Source organism: Globicephala melas, chromosome 20, assembly GCF_963455315.2.
Source record: "Globicephala melas chromosome 20, mGloMel1.2, whole genome shotgun sequence".
NCBI lineage: Eukaryota > Metazoa > Chordata > Mammalia > Artiodactyla > Delphinidae > Globicephala > Globicephala melas.
Window position 1 is genome coordinate 42928854 of NC_083333.1, and position 18217 is coordinate 42947070.

Genomic DNA, 18217 nt, shown 5'->3' on the forward strand with positions numbered 1-18217 from the left:
TACACACATTTATATGTAATTAATATATATTTATATTAAAAATATATATACCTCAATTTGCGAGATACCTACAAAACTGAGGGAGCCACAGCTAATTTACCTTTAAAGAGGCCACAATTGGTAAAAGTTCTTTTATTTTATTATTATTATTATTTTTGGCCCCACCACGAGGCTTGCGTGATCTTAGTTCCCCAACCAGGAATCTAACCTAGGCCCTGGCAGTGAGAGCACAGAATCCTAACCACTGGACTGGCAGGGAATACCCAGGTCTTCTATTTTTTTAAAAAAAGCAGAAACAAAGACGAAAACAGAAAAAAGGTGAAGCACATCTTACTTTTGAACATTAAATCATGAAAACAAAAATCTTCTAATTTCTGAAATCACACCCTCAAAGGTCCAAATCTTATTGGTTTAAGTAACCTGAATTATTAAAGGGTTTCTGACAAAATTTTTCATATCATCCCCTGAAGTTACTACTTAAAATAACAGAAATAATTACGGCCAAAGAGCCTCCCATCAGGGTTTTCTGCTGGTCTGGAGGTAAAAATCTAGTTTGGGGTTTTGCTTTTAATTGATATTTCAACATTTTGCCCTGACTGCACTGACCAACTACATAGGCTTCTATTTCCAAAGACAGCGCGGGGGTTGGCGGGGTGGGGGGAAAGAGAGAGAGAGAGAGAGAAAGAGAGACAGAGTGAGAGAGAGGTAGGGTGTGTGTGTGTGTGTGTGTGTGTGTGTGTGTGTGTGTGTGTGTGTGTGTGTGTGTGTGTGTGTGTGTGTGTGTGTGTGTGTGTGTGTGTGTGTGTGTGTGTGTGTGTGTGTGTGTGCGCGCGCAGCGGCGGAGACAGGTGCAGCGCAGCCGCCTCCCACCCCCAGGGCTCGCCGGCGACCCTACATCCCGCCAAGCTGGCCGCGCCCTCGCCGCTCCGCCCCCTTCCCGGCGCGCGCGCGCACACCGGCGGAGGCGCGCCCGTCCGGCGGGGCCGCGCACGCAAAACTGTCGCTGCCGCCGCCGCCGCCTCCTCCCTCCCTCCCTCCCTCCCTCTCTCCCTCCCTCCCTGCTGGCCCTCCTCCCCTTCCCTCCCCTCCGCCCCCTTCCCTGTAGGCAGCCGGCCCGCCAGCCCGCGCGTCCGTACTGCCTGCCTCCCGGCCCCTGGCGATCGGGCTGGGTCTCTCCCCCGCCCCCAGGCTCCCCCGGTCGCTCTCCTCAGGCGGTCGCCGGCGCTCGGTGGATGTGGCTGGCAGCCGCCGCCCCCTCCCTCGCTCGCCGCCTGCTCTTCCTCGGCCCTCCGCCTCCTCCCCTCCTCCTTCTCCTCCTCAGCCGCTCCTCTCGCTGCCGCCGCCGCCTCCACAGCCTGGGCCTCGCCGCGATGCCGGAGAAGAGGCCCTTCGAGCGGCTGCCTGCCGACGTCTGCCCCATCAATTACAGCCTTTGCCTCAAGCCCGATTTGCTGGACTTCACCTTCGAGGGCAAGCTGGAGGCCTCCGCCCAGGTACGGCGACCCTCGGGTGCCGGGGGCGAGCTGCCGGGCAAGCAGTTAGGCCGCGCCCACGGGCTGGGCTGGGGGCCCGGTCGGCCGGGCGAGCGGGCGCGCGGGCCTGGGCGCTGCGGACCTGGGGCTGGGGGGGGGCCGGCTCGGGGACGGGCGCGCCCCTCTGGGGCGGCCGCGGGGCGCCCGGCGGCTGTGCTCTGCCCTGCCGGCCTGGGGCCCGGGCCGTGCTGCAGGGAGCGCCGCGGGAACCGGCCGGCCCGGCCCGTGTGCCCCTCGGGGCCAGCACACCTGTGTGGAGCCTCCCCCAAACCCCGGCCCTTCCGGGCTTGGTCTTGGTCTGGGAGAGGCTGGAGGGTGTTGGGGAGGCCAGAGGGGTCATCGGAGTCCATGCGTAGCCTCCTGACTCAGTTCTTTTCTCTCGTTCTCCCTACGCCCCATGGAGGACACATTGGAAGGGGCAGTCATCTGGGACTCCGGCTGCCGCGCGTTAGCCAGGAGGGGAGATTCTAGAAGGGGGAAGAGGGTGAGAAGGAGAATGTTAATCCCGGGCAGCCTTGCTGAGTTCTCCCCGCCTGCTCCGGCCCAGGGGCTGGGTTTCTAAGATGATCCGCCCCCTCCCCCTTCTTTCCCTCAAGTGACAGTGCAGCATTGACTTTGTTCTCTCCTAACCTCTAAAGAAGCTGAAGGAGGACCCCCATCTCCGCTTTTCCTTCCATCTTCTTAGCTTTGCAGCCTTTAAAGCAGGTGGATTTATTGGTACAGCGATGGTTGCTTAGCAGTACCCTCCTCTGAAAGAAGCTATTGGTTTTAGCATACCACCGGTGAAAATATTCCATTAGTCTTCATTGCAGTTTTTGGTGAATCATGCTCCCCCCGCCCCTCCCCCCGCAGATTATCTAAAGTATTGTTTGATTTTGGAGATCATTAGTATTGATGCCCTACAAAGATCTAGAACAATAGACATTTGTGATACCATGTTATATGATGTATTATGTGAAGTCTGTAATGAAAAATGGGAACTGTTTAGTAGTTACCTTTAAAAAGAATGATGGTAAATACATTTTGTTTCATTTCTTTTCCTCCTGCAGTCAGGGGGAAAAAATCAGTAGGCCTCAACCTTAAAGATTAGGGTGTATGTAGCAGCGAAATGAAAGAAATGTAGACTAGGGTAGCGTTCGAATGAATTGAAAGTTGGCAGTTGTTTTTGAAAGCCGAGTACTCAGACTGAAAATACGTCTAAAAGTGTAGAATTAAAAAGTATACTGTCAGATTTGGAGTGCTTGTACGAAAGCATGAGGGCTCTGTTGTCTGGCTGCATCAAAAGGCAAAACTTACCCCTGTGAAAGTCAGGTGATTTAAAAATTTTCCATTAAGAATATGAATCAGAATGAGTGCATCTTGGGTCTAAATTAGGATTTGAGAGGGTTATTTGGGAGAGACTGTTTATTTAAGCCAAGTGACTAGAGTGTTTGATATATATTGGCTGTGGGCAGATGGGAGGGATTGTAAACAGTAGTGTGTCTTGTGACTTGGCAGACCTGTGGGAAGAAGGACCTAGCAATGAATGAGTTTGCATTATGTGCAAAGACTAACATTAAAAAAAAAATCATTTGTTTCTTTACCCCAATAGTTGGTGTACCCCATAATGCATTCATAATTTTGAGAGGTATACATATTTAGGGAAAAGTTTCAGAAAAAATATTATCAATAATAAAGATTTTCAAATGATTATTTTATTGGGAAATGATAGTTTTGTTTGTGTTAGGGTATAACAACAAGCAGTGACATGCTTGTCCTTACCCCTTTTCTACTTGCTTTTGGAAAGAAATGAGAAATAGTTGGTGGACTGGTTTGGGCCAATGAAGGAGCGTGTGGTAATGTACTAGGTATTAGCAGGGACTCATTAATTTGATACAAGGAAATAAATGAATCTTTTTTTTTTTTTTTGTAACATTAAGTTTTCAAAGCTTTTCAGAAATTTTTTTTCAGGCAAGATGGCAACACAAATGAAAGATGGCATGATAGAGAATTCTAACAGGTTTTATTAAAGGATGATTGGACTTTTTAATTGTATGCTTTGCCACCTTTGGAAGTGTAAAGAGGAGTTAACATTAGTAAAAAGTTAACATTAGTAGTAAAAAGCATATATTGATGTTTTTGAAATCCATAGATTGGAGCAATAAGTTTAACTTGTGGCATTAGGTGGTATCTGATTGTGGAAATATAAAATGTGGACAAAATTATATCTCTAGAAGCCTAGATTGATAATTGGTATTGTGTCAGTTCCCTAACAGTTTGGAATTACATTGCACAAAGTATGCAAGTTGCTTGGTTGCTTTAGTTGCAAAATTTTATGATAAGCTCAGAGTATTTGTACAGGTTACATATTAGAAACTTAGTGGATTTTTAACCTGGTCTGGGGTGTGGACTTCTGGGGAAGATGAAAATTAGTCAGTGTGCAGTGATTTAAAAGTAGTTGTCTTTTACGTAAGTGAGTGTGGTCTAATTCAGCAGGTTTTGAAAATGTGTTATCATGGGCCTAGAAAAATGGGACATTCCCTTTCCTCTCCTTTTACATTAGGATATTTGAGAGGAACAGACTTCGTAGCTATTTAAAATTCTGACTCTCTTGCTTTGTGGTTAATTAATTTAAAAATAGATTACAAGTTTATGTGAGTGGCTACAGTTCCTGGTTATGAGTGTATAGTGGTTTATACAGTAATTCTCTTATGGAAATATTTCACCTGTGCCAGAGAAATTAACTTTATCCTTCAATGCCAGAAGTCAGGATATACTAAACAATCCCTGGCCTCCGCTAACAAAATATTCATGATGGTGATGACTAAATTGGCACGTAGAGGAGAGTTTCAGATACAGTAGATTGTTTGGCAGGCTACAACTTGGCGCCTAAATGGATGTTATTGTCACCCTGTGTTATGGAATTTTCTGCCCAAATTTTGCAGATATTCTATGCAGTCATTTTAGTAGTTTTTTATTACTTAAAACAGATAAAGTTAATTAATTTGTACAGCATTGTGCTAGATCACTAAATGGTCTTAAATTAAATTTGAAAGATTGGTCATAAGGAATTGAATTTGTTCAGATTTTCTATTCTGTTTCTTGAAATGTATCAATGAGGAAACACATGGGTATAAGAAACTTTTGTATGGTAAGTCCAGTATCATCTGGCATTGAATTTTGCAGTGAATTTTCCAGATAAATGAAGCTTACCCTTTGAGGCACTCAGACTTTAAAAAATATGTAAATATTTTGATGGAAATGTTTATCTTTTTAAGCTCCATAATTCCTCATAATCTAGGTTTCTTTCTTTTCTTCTTTTTCTAAATACTGGACAGCATTCTAACATGTCATTGATACTTATATCCATAGATTACCCAAAACTGTGTAATTACCCAAAACTGTGTACTATAATTTATTAGTTTCATATCTTTTCTTTAAAGTTTGTTTTCCTTACTCTCAGGTTATTACTTGCTGCTTGTTGTGCCTTGTTGCTCCCTATTGTGCAATTTCTTCCCTCTTCTATTTTACTGAACTTGATCTGAAGAGGTCTAAGTAACCAAATAAACAAGCTTGTTTGAGCTTAAAATTTTTTTCTAAGTGAGGGTTTGATGGATTCTCTTCTGAGTGTAGGGTATGAGCTTTATTGTATGGACTTTGAATCATCGATTCTGGCTTCCATGAAGGCTTTTTTTTTTTTTTTTAAACTTCCTGGTTCTTGATAATTGATATTGTCCAATACAACAATACAACCTGGATAAATGCAGTCTTGAGTAGTAAATTATCTATGAAACTTCTCTGAACTTTGCTACATAAATGAGCCTGTTCTTATTGTAAAGTAAATCTTATTCTAATCTGTATTTGAGTCTGTGGCAAAGGACTGAGTCTTCAGATAGCTGTTTTGTTGTTAATTGAGATTAGTTGTCTAGATCTTGGAGATTCCATTTTGAACACCATACAAGTATGTAGCTCTCAGTTTATTTGGCCACATGTAATCACTTTAAAATTTTATTTTAAATTAGGAAACATTTTAAATACAGAGAAAGTAACCACCACCCAGATTTAGCAGATATTAATGTTTTGCCCCATTTGTTTTAGCGTGTACATGATGTTTTTTGGAAAATAAAATGTCACAGAAACCACTAAAGTTCATTTCCATCTCTTCTCGCCCTCATCCTGAGAGGTAAATTCTCTTTTTTGGTAGGTATTATTCCTATGTATAGTTTTAAAGTTTTAGGGTGTACAAAAGTAGCTACAAACAATAAATAGTAATGTTCTGTATGTTCATGTGTTTATGTGTTATGTTTGACTTTCTGCAGCTTGCCCTTTTTAATGTCTCTTTTGTTAGAAAACTCAGCTCAATTTGTGTTTACTAATTATTTGCTCCTTATCGTCTTTAGAAATTATAGCCCTATTCCACAAAGGCAATGATGATTACAAAATTTTAATGATGAAATCACTTTTTAGGCAAAGTGACTCAGGCTTCAGACTGACTGGTATTTAGAATTATCACACTGGAGATTTCCTTTTACTAAAATCGCAGGATTTTAGCAATCAGAAAAAAACCCTTTTGAGTCTTTCTAGTACATGTAATGTGTATTCCTGAGTGATTGTAGTAAAGACTTATTCAGGAAAAAAATTGTCTCAGATTGCTGCTTTCCTAGCTCTTAGGAAACTTCCATTGTAAAATTGTTACCAATGGTCAAGCTGTCTCTTCAGTAGAACCATTACTTAACATTTGGTTCAGTTGAAGTACAGTCTGTATGGGACTCCAAGAAGACTTAACTAACCCTGGGTTTGAATCAAAGAAAGGATATGCTAACGTTCCATTCATTAATAGCACCAAATGGAAAAGTTGAAAATAAGCTTGTTATCAACACAATTTATATGCCAGTTTTAACATTCTGCTTCTATTTTAAGTTTGGAAAGTGAAGATTTTTTTTTAAAGGATTTTTAAAATAAATTTATTTATTTATTTATATTTTATTTTTGGCTGTGTTGGGTCTTCGTTGCTGCGCGTGGGCTTTCTCTAGTTGTGGTGAGTGGGGGCTACTCTTCGTGGCGGTGCGCGGGCTTCTCATTGCAGTGGCTTCTCTTGTTGCAGAGCATGGGCTCTAGGTGCATGGGCTTCAGTAGTTGCGGCATGTGGGCTCAATAGTTGTGGCTTGCGGGCTCCAGAGCACAGGCTCAGTAGTTGTGGCACACAGGCTTAGTTGCTCCGCGGCATGTGGGATCTTCCTGGACCAGGCCTCGAACCTGTGTCCTCTGCATTGGCAGGCGGATTCTTAACCACTGCGCCACCAGGGAAGTCCAGTGAAGATGATAATGCTGAAATTCCTTTGATTTATTACCTGTTTTTTTTTTAAATTAAAGTATAGTTGACTTACATTATTACCTGTATTTTTGACAGTGGAACATACAGGTAGTATTCAATAACATGATGATGTTAGTGTGTGAGAAATAATATTGAATCATTAGTCAGTGCTCTTGTTGGGAAAGCATCAAAAAGATCAGTGTGGTGGTTGAGTACTTAAGCATACGCTTAAGTCCACACGGATATTTTAAATTACATTCCTTGGTTGGTACATAGAGTATGCTAATATCCAATATAAGATATAATATGTGCTGTATAATACAGCACATAGTTCTTAAATTTTATAGCATTTTGATTAGGTACTTTATAGACTGTTAGGTGCGCATTTAGTCTTGGTCTCTGTGCACGGTTTTTTTTTTTTTTTAATTTATTTATTTTATTTATTTATTTTTGGCTGTGTTGAGTCTTCGTGGCTCTGCGCCGGCTTTCTCTAGTTGCCTCCAGTGGGGGGCTACTCTTCGTTGAGGTGTGCAGGCTTCTCATTTAGGTGGCTTCTCTTGTTGAGGAGCATGGGCTCTAGGCACGTGGACTTCAGTAGTTGTGGCATGTGGGCTCAGTAGTTGTGGCTTGTGGCTCTAGAGTGCAGGCTCAGTAGTTGTGGCGCACAGGCTTAGTTGCTCCGCGGCATGTGGGATCTTCCTGGACCAGTGATCGAACCCGTGTCCCCTGCTTTGGCAGGTGGATTCTTAACCGCTGTGCCACCAGAAAAGCCCTCTGTGCATGTGTCTTAATAATGTCATCTATTAAGTGATTACTATGTATCAGGCACTAAGTGGTAAAAGCCCTTTCTATGGATTATCCTGTTGTTTAAAATGCATCTCTAGGGGCTTCCCTGGTGGTCCAGTGGTTAAGACTCTACGCTTCCACTGCAGGGGGCACAGGTTTGATCCCTTGTCGGGGAAGTTCTGCATGCCGCGAGGTGCAGCCAAAAAAAAAAAAATCTCTAATATGAGACAGAATATATTGTCTGTTTTTTAAAGTTTGAGTGGAGTTCTATTATTAAGATAAGTATTTTTGTTCCTTTAGTTCTCCCCTTCCACCCTTCCAGAAATGGCAATACCCTGAAAAAAAGAATTAATTGGGTTTCCTTGGTGGCGCAGTGGTTGAGAGTCTGCCTGCCGATGCAGGGGACACGGGTTCGTGCCCCGGTCCGGGAAGATCCCACATGCTGCAGAGTGGCTAGGCCTGTGAGTCATGGCCACTGAGCCTGCGCGTCCAGAGCCTGTACTCCACAACGGGCGAGGCCACAACACTGAGAGGCCCACGTACCACACACACAAAAAAAGAATTGCTGTTCAACAAGCAGCTTAATTCATTAGTATAAACAGGTGGGTTTTCCCTAAACCCAGGAAGAATTGGAATGTACTTGTAACTAGATGTTATGCCCTGTACCTTTCCAAAGTTAACGAACACTTTCCCTCAAAATGGTACAATAGTAGTGAGATAAATGTCATTTGGCATATGTAGTGTAGTACAGGTATCTTTTTTTTTTTTTTTGCGGTACGCGGGCCTCTCACTGTTGTGGCCTCTCCCGTTGCGGAGCACAGGCTCCGGACGCGCAGGCTCAGCGGCCATGGCTCACGGGCCTAGCCGCTCCGCGGCATGTGGGATCTTCCCGAACCGGGGCACGAACCCACGTTCCCTGCATCGGCAGGCGGACTCTCAACCACTGCACCACCAGGGAAGCCCAGTACAGGTATCTTGACATGGTAGATTAACTGCTTGGCTACCATTAAATTCATTGTAGATGTTGGTGGATGAAAATAGGATTGCCTAGGTAAAGATTAAGACATGTAACTAGGGACTTCCCTGGTGGTCCAGTGGTTAAGACTCCGTGCTCCCAATGCAGGGGTCCTGGGTTCGATCCCTGGTCAGGGAACTAGATCCCGTGTGCCAGAACTAAGACCTGGCGCAGCCAAATAAATAAATAAATATTAAAAAAAACAAAACAAAACAACAAACATGTAACTAAGCCACTGTTAATGATTTTGTTGGCATAAACGTCAAACTCTGGAAGGTTTTTATTCATTTTACCCTTTGGAGCACACCCCAGTGCTTCATTTTTGTGTTTCTGAAAATTTTTTTTAAAGTCAGTTTGTGAATAGGCAAAGAGTTGTTCTTTTCTTTTTGTTCAAACATAGTGCTATAAACAGCCAGTTGAGATGTAAAAGTTTTAGTGCTGTTTAGGTATGTTCTGGTGAAGTAAACAGTGTGAAGGAATATTATCACTTACAAAAAAAACCCCAAAAAACAAAAACCCAAAAAACTGTTCACTAAATGGCATTTTTGTTTAGAAACAGGAAGATTTATGAGAAGAATTTTTTTTTTTAAATGAGCCAAAATAGTTTCACTTTATGTGTTAGAGATTTTGACAGTCTGTTACAGGCTTAATAACATACTATCTGTAATTTAGGTCAGGTAATTTTAGTTTAATATTAATCATGTTTATGTATTGGTTATTAATAAAATAATTACTCTTAGGTATAGCTTTTTCATACAGATTTTATATTACTCTGTGTCCTTACCTAGTTCTGTGGTCCGTTCAGTGACACTCAAGGCACTGTTGGGTTTTGTTTGGTCTATACAGTGTTTTAGAAAATTTTGAATTAGTTGTCATCAATTAGAAATTGGGAGATTGCACATGAAATCTGAATTTGTGGCTTTTTTAAATTGGAAGATCTGTCAACACTGAGTCTGTTTTTTATTGTATATAGCAATAATTGGTTAGCTCCAAGAAATGTCTACTTCCCCCTTCCTTTACACATAGCTTTCCTTTATGCATAGCCTTCACCTGGCCTACTGTACTCATCTGTTTCATTGGCCTCTGTAGGCATATGTGATTTAGGACATCTGTATTTTTGTTATTTTAGATGTAGACCATTAAAATGTCTGAAAATGAATTTGAGATTTTGTGTAATGCAACAGTTATAGAAAGACAAGGTTCCAACCAAATGGAAAATGAGCAAGGGTTATGAATGAGCAAGTAGGAGAGGAAAAACTTAAGGGTCAAAAGAGAAAGAAAGAGAGAGGGAGGGAGGGAAGCAGGGGTGGGGGAGGCAGAGGAAGAGAAACAAAGGAGAAAGAGAAAGAGAAAAGAGGTAACTCATATTACTAGTAATCAGAGAAATTCTAATTAAAACAATAATGGAATACCATTTTTTAAAATAAATTTACTTATTTATTATTTATTTTTGGCTGCATTGGGTCTTTGTTGCCGTGCACAGGCTTTCTCTAGTTGTGGCGAGTGGGGGCTACTCTTCCTTGCTGTGTGCAGGCTTCTCATTGTGGTGGCTTCTCTTGTTGCAGATCACAGCTCTAGGGCGCTCGGGCTTCAGTAGTTGTGGCACATGGGCCTAGTTGCTCCATGGCATGTGGGATCTTCCTGGACCAGGGGTCGAACCTGTGTCCCCTGCATTGGCAGGCGGATTCTTAACCACGGCGCCACCACGGAAGTCCCTGGTATACCATTTAATACCCACCAGACTGTCGAAAAATTAAGTTTTTTGGAGGTTGCTGAAACTGGGATTTCTTTATTCTTTGCTTATCGGAGCGTGCATTGAAACTACTCTGGAGGAAAATTTTAGCAATTCTTGGTAAAGAAAATGGGTGCACAAGAAGACATGGGCCAAGATGTTTATTATAGTACTCTTTTACGTAACAAAAAAGTGGAAATAACCTAACTTCCTTCAGGAAGGAAATGGATAAATAACTGTGGTTTATTTATAGAATGGAATACTACTATGCAGAAGTAAAATTAATGAGTTAGGTTTACATCTATCAGCATTTACCTGTCTCAGAAACAATGTTAAATTAAAAAAACAGGTTGCAAAAGGTTATACACACTTTTGATACCATTTGTGTAACATTAAAAACATTCTTTGCTGATCTTTATATATGTAACAAAAGTACTAGACATATATGAGAGAGATATACATTAGCCTTAGGATAGTGGTTATCTCTAGGGAATGAGGAAGAGAGGAATGGGCTTTCATTATATCTGTATTTTATTTTTTGGATCTAAATCAAGTAAGACAAAGTCTTAAAAGTTTATTTAATCTTGATGGTGAGTCATTAGTGTCTGTTATATTCAAAATGTTTCTTCAGGAAAAGAAAAAATTTAGAGAGTGTTTTATGAAGTTCTGACATAGTTTATGATACCAGATTTCTTCCTCTATCCTTACAAAAAGAGGGGACCCTCATGATGGTTTTGATGTGCAGGTTGAAATACATGATTAATTGCAACATATAAGAAATGTTTCCTAATTAAAATTTTTTTGAAATTAAAAAGTTTAATTAAGAAGTTGTTTTAGGGCTTCCCTGGTGGCGCAGTGGTTGAGAGTCCGCCTGCCGATGCAGGGGACACGGGTTCGGGCCCCGGTCCAGGAAGATCCCACATGCCGCGGAGTGGCTGGGCCCGTGAGCCATGGCCTCTGAGCCTGCGCGTCCGGAGCCTGTGCTCTGCAGCGGGAGAGGCCACAACAGTGAGAGGCCTGCGTACAGCAAAAAAAAAAAAAAAAAAAAAAAAAAGAAGTTTTAAATCAAGTTTAAGTAGGAAAAAAAAAGGCTTTTATTTAGCTCATTGGTCAGATCTTTGAATTCTGTGAAATACCTAAGTATTTATTATTGCTTTTAATATAATCCAGATATTATAATATCTATTCAGAACTAGTCATTAATTTATACCATTGATGCATATATATTTAGTATTGGTTTAAGTGGTGTTTGGCAAGGGTCCCCAACCCTCGGGCCTCGGACTGGTACCAGTCCGGCCTGTTAGGAACCAGGCTGTACGACAGGAGGTGAGCAGCAGATGAGGGAGTGAAGCTTCATCTGCTGCTCCCCATCGCTCCCATTACCGCCTGAAACCCGCACCCCCCCCATCCATAGAAAAATTGTCTTCCACGAAGCCGGTCCCTGGTGCTAAAAAGGTGGGAACCGCTGATGTATGGGTTTTTAAAAATTGCCTGTGACATATTTTAGGCTGAGATGAAGATGTACATATTATTAACCTAGGCTATCTCTGACATTGCCGATTTTTTTTTTTTCTCCTTAGGTGAGGCAGGCAACCAATCAGATTGTGATGAATTGTGCTGATATTGACATTATTACAGCTTCATATGTACCAGAAGGAGATGAAGGTAAGCGCTGTTTTCCCTTTTAATTTGCTGTCTCTGTGTTTATGTATAATATGTACTTGTATGTGCTTTTGTGTGTGTGTATACATAATGTATACACTTGCAAATTAAGATATTAATGTTTGTTACTTTTGAAATAGGAAAATTCTTTAGATGTTCATAGAAGATATTTGAGTAATGTAAGATAAAGGAAATGTAACAATTTAAATTCTGCTTCAAACATTAACTTATTTTGTGACCCTAGGCAGATCACATTTCGTGAGTGTAAAATAAATATAATATCAATCATGTAAAGCTGAAGAGTTATTTAAAAATTAAGTACTTTGGACATGAAAAGTTTCTCAGGCAGGCTTAGTTCATATGCGGTTTTCTTAAAGTTTTTTTTTTTTCCTCTTGAAAAATAGATTAAAATTGAGATAGTGTTACTCATAATTGGGAGAAAAATATTTGCTTTATGAGATCTAATGTGAAGGTTAGAAACTAGATGATGGAGTTAATTACAGGGGAAGAATATGTTTAAAAGAAACATGGTATAGAATGTGAGGGAACTCAATTAGCATCTTTAAAATAAGAAATATTTTGGACCTTATAATTACAGTAAGAATTAAATTGAATAATCAGTTTTGGCCTGAATTCTTATTCCCACATAAACTGCATTTTAAAAAGTTATCAAGTTTGGTATAAACTCACAAGTGTATTAATATTGGATCTGAATTACTTTTTACTCTTGACTTCTTCACATTCCTTGTTAAAATGGCTTATTGGTTAGCCTCTACTACTCAGACTTTTCCTCTTAGAAAGTCTTCTTATTTGATATAAATTAAGTTAGAAATTTGACCTTTTAATTTACATTTTGTATTGCTATTTCCCTTCTTTACATTATACTGAAAATAAGCATACAAGTAACATTTTAAGGCCTGGCTATATTTATTTTGTGGATTTTTCTTAAAATATCTTGTCCATAGAAAGATTAAAAAATGCAAGTAGCAGTTGAGCGTATTATTGCCAAGAAGTACTTATGTTCAGTTGATTGTAATTGAGATCAGCTGCTGCCATTTTAAGTTAGAGGAACAGATCCTTCAAATGGACTTTGATTGAGTGCCAACTTTAAAAAAATTGTTTGGTAAATGAAAGAGAGACTGTTTAATTTCTTTAGCTGAAGAAAAATGGGAGCACCTTAGCTAGGCATTATCAAGGCAAGCTTTCTTTGTTGTAGATAGAGAACATTTAAATTCAATATAGGGTTTTAAAATGTTGTCAGGTTTAGATAGGTAGAACTAGTAAAATAAGTGTGTACCCTCCAGCTGGCATGGTTTCAGCTCAGGTTTGTTTTTTTATCCTCCTCTACTGAAGTGCCAGGAAAGAATTCAGAGAATTTAAATGTTTGAATATGCATAACTGAATGGTGCCAAGCTCATAATGATCTGAATCTTAAGGAAGCAGCGTTAGTATTCTCAATGAAAATTCATACAGTAGAGAGGATTTGGAGAGTGATTCATATAAAACATTAAATTTTTTTACATACATAAAATATTTTCTTCAGAACTAGCTAAGGTACATTTCTCAATTTGTTCTCCTATAGCAGTAGGAAATACCCGGAGTCGTGTAAACCCGTTTAATTTTAGAGTATAAAAGAATGGGGAGTTGTATTAATTTCGTGTTTTAAGGAGTCAGAACAGATAGATTTGGCCTTCCAGGTATATACATAGCTTAATTTTGCCCTTAGATAGAGAAGCATTTCTTGATTTTTATCTTATTTGGAGAGTATAATATTGTTTCTTTAGAAACTAATAGTTGTGAACTTGACTGTCAGCTCCTTCTAGGGCTGTATGCTGGTGACAGGGTGATAAATGGGTTAATAGGAGAGATACCATTTTTTAACCCAGCTAATCTCATCTAGTACCTATTTATGATTGCCTTCTGGAAGACTGTTTTACATATCTGTAGCCAAAATCTTGGTGCTTTCAGGTAAAATCAGAAAATGATTTGAAGGCGTGAAGTTGTTGCTTCTTTGTGTAAGTTTCTAATTGATGAAAAAGGCCATCTTGTGATATGTGCAGTAACCCAGAAAGATCTATTGGCGTGTGTCTTTTTTAAACTAAAGCACTGCCTTTTAAACAGAAATAATTTATTTTAAAACCTATTTGAAATCTTTGTAATATTTTTTAAAATGAGAAATCAGTAAGAAAAACGGCTGAAAACTGTTTTTTTACTGTTCTGCACTTCAAGGGTTGGTGAAATCATTAGCACTTAAGCCAGTGCAAGGAATGCACCTCCCTACACAGTGCAGGGATTAGTATTGTCATCAGCTTCTGCAAGAGAAATACGAAACTTTTGAGTGCCTGAACTCAGGTCCTGACAGGTAAAGAGTCTTTTAATTTATCATTAATAGTTGATGGCTTGGGCATAACCACATAGAGAATGATCACTTGAAAGTTTTGTACCAACTTTTGCCTTAGTATACTCTGTCAGGTATGTGTTTGCAGAATTAGCTGTGTAAGAAAAAGTTTTTCCATTGGTTACATCATATTTCATGCAGAGTTCTAATATATAGTTTCAGATCCACCAGCATCACTTTGGTTTATCCATAGAAGGCATGTAAATTTTAACACATTTATTCTTAAAGTAGGATTGTATATTTCAGTGTTACGCATATGTGCGTGTGTGTTTAATGGAAGGATAAAACAAACAGCTTAGAAATACTGCCAAATATTAATTTTGAGCAAAACTATTCACTTCAAAAATAGGAAACGTTCCTCACACTTGATCATAAGGTTTTATCCAACTGTTAGTAATCTATATTCTGTCATACAGTTATGTGTGGATTAGTAAAAACATTAATAAACCATCTTCTCTTTGCAATAGAATTGTTCATGGCATTGTTCTGAAAATACATATGTGACTAATTAAGTGCTAGCCCTCAAAGTCAGGAGGATTGAAAGAGAAGGGAATATATTCCTTTCTAATACAAATGTATTGAAATATATCGTATTTCATAAGGAAATTTTCAAAGAAGTCTGAGTATAACTTTAGTTACACAAATAACAATATAGGGTAGTGGCCTAAAACCAAAGTTACTGTGGGGTTAAGCAAATAACAACCTTGAATGAATTGGGCTGGATGTAGGAAAATAAGAATGTTGGGGCAGAGGCTGAACCAAAGAGTCCATGTCTCACGTAAATCTACTAACATTTTAAAGAACTTTTTCTGGCCAAACAGAACATTTTTGTGGGCCATATTGAGTTCTGTTGATTTTGCAACCTCTAAAGAGGGATTCCAGAGAACTGTGGTGTGTATGCATATTCTTATCACTTGGACATGAAGATAAGACTTGAACATAGTTAGATCCCTGGTTGGGGAACTAAGATTCCACATGCCACGCAGTGCGGCCCCCCCCCCCAAAAAAAAGAAACTTCCCTGGTGGCGCAGTGGTCAAGAATCTGCCTGCCAATGCAGGGGACACGGGTTCGAGCCCTGGTCCGGGAAGATCCCACATGCCACAGAGCAACTAAGCCCGTGTGCCACAACTACTGAGCCTGTGCTCTAGAGCCCGTGAGCCACAATACTGAGCCTGCGTGCCACAACTACTGAAGCCCACGTGACTAGAGCCCGTGCTCTGCAACAAGAGAAGCCACCACAATAAGAAGCCCACGCACCATAACGAAAAGTAGCCCCCACTCTCAGCAACTAGAGAAAGCCCGTGCATCAGCGAAGACCCAATGCAACCAAAAATAAAGAAAGAAAAAGGAAAACAGGGCTTCCCTGGTGGCACAGTGGTTGAGAGTCCGCCTGCTGATGCAGGGGACACGGGTTCGTGCCCCGGTCCGGGAAGATCCCACATGCCGTGGAGCAGCTGGGCCCGTGAGCCATGGCCACTGAGCCTGCGCGTCCGGAGCCTGTGCTCTGCAACGGGAGAGGCCACAACAGTGACAGGCCCGCGTCCAGGAAAAAAAAAAGAAAAAGTGTTTTTTTTAAAAAAAAAAAAGAGAAAAAACCCTTACGAGATTCTTCTAAGTTCTTAATTGAAACTGATATAAATTATGTATATTATGCCATATCACTATTAAATATGTTAAGCAAATTGTTTGTTTGCTATATGAGTTCCAGTGGTATGTACTTTAAAAAAATTCAGAATCTAGCATAATAGCTCTTTTAGGTAGCTTTTAGTTTTTCAAGCACTAAAATGGCATTGTTTTTGAGAACTTGTTTTTATTTTGTCTCTCGTTTATTTACTATTCCCAGGTGTATTGAGTTTGGGGATTTTATTTATTTGTTTGTTTATTTATTTTACTTAGAACTCCCAGATTCTCTGGGGTGTTCTTCTTTTCTTTGTTTTTTAAATCTTTTGACCATGCTGCGCAGCATGTGGGATCTTAGTTCCCCAACCAGGGATCGAACTTGCATCCCTTGCATTGGCAGGGCAGAGTCTTAACCACTGGACTGCCAGGGAAGTCCCTGGGATTTTTTTTTTTTTTTTTTTTTGGCCACACCGTGAGGCTTGTGGGATCTTATTTCCCTGACCAGGGATTGAGCCCAGGCCCATGGTAGTGAAAGTCCCAAGTCCTAACCACTGGACTGCCAGGGAACTCCCGAGTTTTGGGAATTTTGAAAATAAAGTCTGTTATATGCTATTATTGTTCTGAAGAATAGATGAATTAATGCATAAGCTAACCACAGTGTCCAGGCTACATTGAGGAACCAAATATTTTCCCAGTTCTTTGGTAACTATCAGAGCTGCCTGCTTTCTGAATTAAATTTTGTTGATTTTATTTTTTTAATTAAAATCTGTATTTTTTAGGGTTTTAAGTTCAGTGCAAAATAGAGTAGAAAGTACAGAGATTTCTCATATAGCCCCTGTTCCCACACATACAGCCTGTCCCACTATCAGCATCCCAAACCAGAGTAGTACATCTGTTACAGTCAATGAGCCTACATTGACCTCATTATCACCTAAAGTCCATAGTTTACCTTACAGTTCACTCTTGCTGTGATACATTCCATGGGTTTTGACAAATGTATAATGACATGTATCTACCATTATAGTCTTGTACAGAGTTTTTTTGTTTTGTTTTGTTTTTTTTGCGGTACGCGGGCCTCTCACTGTTGTGGCCTCTCCCATTGTGGAGCACAGGCTCCGGACACGCAGGCTCAGCAGCCATGACTCACGGGCCTAGCTGCTCCGCAGCATGTGGGATCTTCCCGGACTGGGGCACGAACCCGTGTCCCCTGCATCAGCAGGCGGACTCTCAACCACTGCGCCACCAGGGAAGCCCTGTACAGAGTTTTTCAGTACTCTAAAAATCTTCCGTGCTCTGCCTATTTACCCATCCCTCCCCTTGGCAATCACTAATCTTTTTACTATAGTTTTGTCTTTTCTAGAATTAGGTGGAGTCATGCCTTTTCAGATTGGCTTCTTTCACTTAGTAATATGCATTTCTTCCATGTCTTTTCATTGCTCAGTAGCTCACTTCTTTTTAGCTCTGAATAATATTCCCTTGTCTGTATGTGTCAGTTTTTTTTTCCATTCACCTGCTGAAGGTCCTCTTGGTTGTGTCCAAGATTTGGCAGTTATGAATAAAGGTGCTGTAAATATCCATGTATAGGGTTTTGTGAGGACATAAGCTTTGAACTCCTTTGGCTAAATATCAAGGAGCATGATTCCTGGATCCTATGATAGAAGAGTGTGTTTAGTTTTGTAAGAAACTGCCAAACTGTCCTCCAAAGTGACTGTCATTTTGGATTCCAATCAGCAATGAATGAGAGTTCCTGTTGCTCCACATACTCCCCAGCATTTGTTGTTGTGTCTTGGATTTTGGCTCTTCTATAAGTGTGCAGTGGTATGCCATTATTTTAATTTGCAGGACCCTAATGACTTCATGTTGATCATCTTTTCATATGCTTACTTGCCATCTGTATATCTTCTTTGGTGAGATATCTGTTTAGGTCTTTTGCACAATATTAGCTGGATTGTTCTTTTTTTTATTGTTGAGTTTTAAGAATTCTTTGTACATTTTGGATAACCGTCCTTTATCAGGAGTGTCTTTCACAAATATTTTCTCCTACCCTGTGGCTTGAATTCTTATTCTCTGTAATGTTGTCCTTCTCAGAGCGGAAGTTCTTAATTTTAATGAGGTCTGGGTTGTCATTTATTTCTTTCATGGATTGTGTCTTTGGTGGTGTTGTATGTGAAAAGTCAT

At 40.4% G+C, this 18217-nt stretch overlaps 1 protein-coding gene across 2 annotated transcripts in view; it reads left to right on the plus strand.

The window, feature by feature from the left end:
* Positions 1 to 1074: 1074 nt before the first annotated feature.
* The window catches only part of NPEPPS (aminopeptidase puromycin sensitive), a 97641-nt gene continuing 80498 nt past the window's right edge, over positions 1075 to 18217 (plus strand). Inside the window, exons 1-2 of one of the 2 annotated variants that reach the window (XM_030840080.2) lie at positions 1075 to 1493; positions 11939 to 12023. In XM_030840080.2, coding sequence (XP_030695940.1) covers positions 1233 to 1493; positions 11939 to 12023 — 346 coding nt within the window. In that variant the 5' untranslated portion in view covers positions 1075 to 1232. The remainder of the gene's footprint in view (positions 1494 to 11938; positions 12024 to 18217) is intronic. The other variant, XM_030840083.2, reaches the window with a different exon arrangement.